The 6,000-nt window shown below is 44.0% G+C and overlaps 1 protein-coding gene across 1 annotated transcript in view; it reads left to right on the top strand.

Moving 5' to 3' along the window:
• The first annotated feature begins 1,090 nt into the window (after window positions 1-1,090).
• The window catches only part of SLC45A2 (solute carrier family 45 member 2), a 29,166-nt gene continuing 24,256 nt past the window's right edge, over window positions 1,091-6,000 (top strand). The window contains exons 1-2 of the mRNA XM_054987175.1: window positions 1,091-1,576; window positions 5,041-5,217. Of these exons, the coding sequence (XP_054843150.1) occupies window positions 1,129-1,576; window positions 5,041-5,217 (625 nt within the window). The 5' untranslated portion in view covers window positions 1,091-1,128. The remainder of the gene's footprint in view (window positions 1,577-5,040; window positions 5,218-6,000) is intronic.

Genomic DNA, 6,000 nt, shown 5'->3' with positions numbered 1-6,000 from the left:
TTCTGTGATGATTCTATGATTCTATGATGGCCCTAAATAAAAGCAAATGAAATCCTTATAAAGTCATAAGACTGAATAATGTCAGAGAGGTGTATTTTCTTTGTATTCATTTGCCAGAACCCTATAAAGCAAGGGTCTGCAACCTATGGCTGTAGAGCCAAATGTGGCTCTTTTAAAAGTAAAATGAAATATTTGAATTAAAGTGTACTGGAAGAGTAGGTGAGATGCTAGAATAACCAGTATCTGGGAGGAATGACAGGCAAAAGATTTTTATGGGGCTAAAAGGGCAGACCTCCTGCTATAAAGTGAGTTTTAAAAAATTGAGTGACAAACAAGTTATTAACATAACAAAAAAGACCTAGAACATTTGTTAAAATACACAAATCATACAAGTCTACCCATCATAAGTAGATAGAAATGGTCCTACATGAAGTTGTATCCACATGAAGTTCATAAAGGCTTATTTGACATCTGTGCTTAGCTTTATATCGAGCAATTGGATAGACAGAATACTGCCCGCATGCTTCCATAAGCAAAAAGGCAAGCGGCTACGGAAAGGGAAAGCTTGAAAATTCAGGGAAGGAGTCCAGAATTTTCCAAGGGGAGATACAGACCCCACAAAACAGGAAAGCAGAGCCATCAAAGAAAGGAAAGCTGCTTCCTTCAATGGGCTCTGAAATACCCTTTTGGTAGTTTTGCTCTGTTCAAATCCTTTATGGTCTAAACCAAGGAGGAGCAAGGATTTTTTTTCACACAAATCACACACCAGCATTCTGGCTGCATGCTAAATGGGATAAAACATTCTTATAAATTACTTGGCTGTAGCAACATTAAAAAGCCTGTGCCTTCAAGCTAACTTGGTCTCAGTGTGTGAGTTCTTTGCACATGTGATGCACATTTTTTTCCTCTTGAAGATAATCCTCCAGTCAGGGAGAGTTGGGAAGTTTCCAGCTAGCCAAGAGCCCTAATTACACTAATCCTTCATCACAGACACACACTCCCCCCCCTGTGAAACTTGTGATTCCAGAACCATGAAAAGTATGCGTGCCCCTCCTCCAGCTCCCTTTCGCTTCTACACACTCAGCTAAGATCCATGTCTGAGGGACTGCAGTCCCAGAAACCAGCCCAATGACTCTAACTGAACAGGATTTGGGGGGGCAACTTCCCAAGCCCAGTGAGTTGGGCATTGCCAGTATGGAAAGCAGTGATGGGAAAGAAGACACCATGTTACAGTCCTTGGCTGGGGGAGACCCCTTTGGGCCAGTGGAACCCCCCAAGAAGCCAACAGGGAGGTTGGTTATGCACAGCATGGCCATGTTTGGCCGAGAGTTCTGCTATGCGGTGGAGGCTGCCTTCGTCACACCCGTACTGCTCAGCGTGGGACTCCCCAGGAGCCTGTACAGCCTTGTATGGCTCATAAGCCCCATCCTTGGATTTGTGCTTCAGCCTGTAGTTGGCTCAGCCAGTGACCACTGTACTTCTAGTTGGGGCAAAAGGAGACCGTATATCCTGGCCCTTGGCATTATGATGTTGGTAGGAATGGCCTTGTACCTCAATGGTGATACGGTGGTCTCAGGTGAGTAAACAACACTTTGGTACAAAAAACAAAGCTGTTCTGGTTTTGTGGGACAGAAAAGGTGAGTATTCTCTCCCCCCCCCCCAAAGTGGTAGGAAAATGTGACTTAATTTAAAGATGTTGTAACTCTGTGTGTGTGTGTGTATGTGTGTGTGTGTGTTTAATTGGTGATGGAGAGTGCCCTCAAGTCATACCTGACTTATGGCACCCCCCCCCCAGGTGGGGTTTTCATGACAAGAAACTAACATGTGGTTTGCTATTGCCTGCCTCTGCAACCCTGGTCTTAGTTGCAGCGGGGCCTCCCTTCCAACTACTAACCAAGACTGACTCTGCTTAGCTTCTGAGATCTGACAAGATCAGGCTCACCTGGGCTATCCTGGTCAGGGCATGTGTTTAAGATGAGGCGGTAATATGCAAATAAGTGCAGGCAGAAAAAATAAGAGACCTCGTCTTTGCAGGGGAAGAGCTGAGTATATGTTAGATTAATAAACTGAAAGTCTTGCTACCGTCTCTGTTCTGTTTGGGCATTCAGTATGTGTGTTGGCGTTGCTACCTTTTTCCAGTCGCACAGAGATTTCAGGACAAAGAAAATGGAAACAAGGGTGACTTATTTGACTTGGAAATTAATCTCATTTGCATTGTTTAGTTCAGGCATAACTGACTGCAAAAGTTGAATGATGTTGTGATCCCATGCCCTTGAAACATAGGTCGATATTGGCAGGAAATAATAATGTCATTATTATTAACAGTAACATTTATATGTGACCATTTTAAAGTGGCCATCATGTACAATATCTTATTACAACAATTTTGCAAGGTATTACTATTCCATACACAAGAGCAATCTAGGGTTGTGAACAGCAAAAAGTGTCTTGCCCCATTAACAGCGGTTTAATTTACCAGGTGATATTATTTAACTCCATGCCATGAAAAGCTTTAGCTGCCCGTTTCCACATATAAAGCCTCGATTAAAGAACATTTTTTTCCTCCAGGCTGGTGGCAACCTTAGCAATCACACCAGGACAAAAAGGTAATGTTACAGTTAGTAGGTATAGACTGCAATCCTAAAGGCACTTTTCTGGGAGTAATCCCCATTGAATAACATGGGGCTTACTTAGGATTGCTCCTATGATCCCTTTTGTTGCTGAATGTAAGGACTGATCCATTGTTTTCAAGCAGGAGTTTCTCCGACCATCACGCAAGGTTAATGGACTTGTGTTGTTTTGACAGGCGATTGATAAAGTATTTCTGATGCAGATGAGAAATCCATGGGGGTGGGGGGAGAATATGCTTGTTACTAACTCTGGAATAATCCTACAATGGGATTACTCCAGGCCTGTGCTCTCACATCGCAATTTACAAATTGCTTGGACCTTGCATTGAAACTGGTTTTGTCTCACTGCAATTAACAGGTTTAAGTAGATTTCAGTGTGAGTAATGCCAGCAATTGTGCCTTAAAGCTCATCAGTCCTATTCCGTAAGTGTTAAGAATAAAATTCTGTTTTGGAAAGGAAAATCTACTCTGGCACTTAATTAAGCCTTTTGGTGTGCGCTTGTGAATCACATAAATCAACTCCCAGCTGTGATCTCAGGGCTGCCGGATTGCAATCCAGAGATTGATGCTATCCTATTAAATTCCCCAACGAACTGGGCAATTTAGCATTCTTCAGTTTCCTGGCTAGTTCCCTTTGTTCCTTCCCTTTCTGCTACAACAAAAAGCATTCCTGGTTACTGCCCAGAATGTGGAGAATAGGCAAAAGGACAGGAGAGGGGGGCTGAAAATGGTAGAACTGTAGCTGCTGAGGTGGGTCTCTTGAAACACAACAATATCATATCTCAGCTGAAACAAGCCAGCCCATGGCATGGTTTTACTCTCAGTGTTTAAATATTCCAGATGGTAACTTGTGGCAGAGTGGAGACAAAGTGGTGCCCTGTGATAAGGCTGTATCCAAAACGACCATTTTAAACAGATTACCAACGGATTTATTGTACAATGGCCCAATGTCAGCCGAGAAGTAACTTTGGCTGCAATCTGTAATGCTGCTTAAACTAACATACGATTGCACTGAATTAGATTTGCAGCCTGTACAATGTAGAAGTGGCTGAAACAGTTTAACCTTAAAGAATCTTTTATGTGTGGCAGGAGAGGAATTGCCTAGTGGGTTTACATGCCATTTGAGGCATCAAAACTGTTGTGGGGGGGAATCAGACGGGTGGGGAGAGCAGCTAAGCCAAGAGATTTCCTTCTGGGTAAGCCTCCCTCAAATATGTACAAATGCTAGAAAGTCAAGGAAACTTACTGAAGCTCCATGCAAGTGGAAACCCTGTCGTTGCAATTTCTCAGGCATGGGGAACATACATAAAGAATGTCTGAATAGAATACATATGTGCAAACTTTCTCGTATATTATGCTTGCGAAATAACAACAACAATAATACAGAAGTCAACCCCTGTTCACTTAAACTCGCTTTAGTTTTTTTGTAAACAGGCCAGGTTAAGTGTAGTGTGTGAACTATACTACCCAAAGCATTACTCTGCCAAATACATGCTGGGGTCACAACTTTCTAACTGAACAATATAAAAACATCAAGGTTACCTGAAGTAATTGGAGGCAAACTGAAGGGTGGCACATTCCAGGTCATGGCTGCCTTCAGCTTGTTGAGGGGCAGCACAGAATTTGTTTCAGTTTGTTTTTTCACTCACCAAAATCATATTTTGAGCAATGTAATGATACGTAAAGTGTGAGATGATAGATCCATGCATTTAAGTAAGAGATCTATCCCAGTCCATAAAAAAGATGGTGTGAGGACTGTGAAGATTTCTTGCCCATGCCTGCAGCTGACTTTGCCATATCTTCTCCCACACGGTACACTTCTCTCGACAGCCAGTGGAGAACTTGGCTGGGAGATATGGGGGGGGGGGCAGGAGGAGGGGAGCATGCCCTTCTTAGCCATCAGCTCATTTTAGTAAAGAGTCCAGCAGCACCTTTAAGACTAACCAACTTTTTTGTACCATAAGCTTTTGGGAACCACAGCTCTCTTGGTCAGATCTGATGAAGAGAACTGTGGTTCTCAGAAGCTTATGTTACAAAAAAGTTGGTTAGTCTTAAAGGTGCTACTGGACTCTTTTCTATTTTGCGACTACAGTCTTAACACGGCTAACTCCTCTGGATCTTCAGCTCATTTTGCAATTCTAAATGCCCATACCCTCCTTCCATGTCATTGTAGGCAAATGCCTACAATGCCCAGATTTCAAATGCCCAGATTTACTGTCCTATCTAGTTCATTCTATTTAAAAAGAGAAGTGGCAATTGTCCTGGCCCTTAACTTGGGAGAGCAAGAGTCGCCATATAGCCCATGCAAGTAATTGCATCCTGTCGCTGAAGAAAGCTGTTGCAAGTTAACCGCTCCATTGGCACCAGGCATAGATGGAAGCAGCTGTGTTACTCATTCCTCCTTTTGCAGCTTTGATTGCTGACAGAGGCACGCAGAAGACTTGGGCGATTGTCATCACCATGCTGGGAGTTGTGCTCTTCGATTTTGCAGCTGACTTCATCGACGGCCCCATCAAGGCATATCTGTTTGATGTCTGCTCTCACCAGGATAAGGAGAAGGGGCTCCATTATCATGCCCTCCTGACAGGTAACGCAGGGCAGAGGCTGAGCCCTTTCCCCTGGACCTACTTGTTGACCTTGGGGGAGGGAGGCAGCTGCTGCCGCCCAGAATGCTGTTCCCTTTCCCTCTCTCCTTCTCTCTTTGTCTAAGCTTCTTGAACAGACTAATCATCTGATCCTGTGCTTTGGTCACGAGCATTGCTGAACAGGTCATCTTGTGACTGCAGCCGCCGCAGAAAGGAGGTAGAACAGCAGCAGCATTTAAAGGAAAAACCACAGCATTATACCAATCAGGCTAACAAATCTTCCATCCTATTTCCCATGCTGTTTAGGTCTTACCCACTGTGCTAAGCAAAATTTGAAGTCTTCCTCCAGCCTAGGGGCCTTCAAGTGGCTATTCTTAAGATCAGGGCTTTTTTTCAGGGGGAACGCGGGGGAACGGAGTTCTGGAACCTCTTGAAAATGGTCACATGGCTGGTGGCCCCGCCCCCTGAACTCCAGACAGAGGGGAGTTTAGATTGCCCTCCGCGCCGAAGGCAAACTAAACTCCCCTCTGTCTGGAGATCAGGGGGCGGGGCCACCAGCCATGTGACGATTTTCTCTGAGGGCAACCCACTGAGTTCCACCACCTCTTTTCCCAGAAAAAAAGCCCTGCTTAAGATTAAAAAGCAAGAGTCCAGTAGCTCCTATAAGACTAACAAAATTTGTGGTAGGGTATGTGCTTTTGTGAGCTACGAGCTTTCATGAGCCAATATTCACTTCTTCAGAGTCTTCAACTATGAATCACGATCATTCCACCACAAATTTTGTT

The sequence above is a fragment of the Eublepharis macularius genome, chromosome 8, assembly GCF_028583425.1.
Source record: "Eublepharis macularius isolate TG4126 chromosome 8, MPM_Emac_v1.0, whole genome shotgun sequence".
Classification (NCBI taxonomy): Eukaryota; Metazoa; Chordata; class Lepidosauria; order Squamata; family Eublepharidae; genus Eublepharis; species Eublepharis macularius.
Note: the sequence above shows the minus strand (reverse complement) of the source record. Positions and strands in the feature narration are given on the sequence as shown.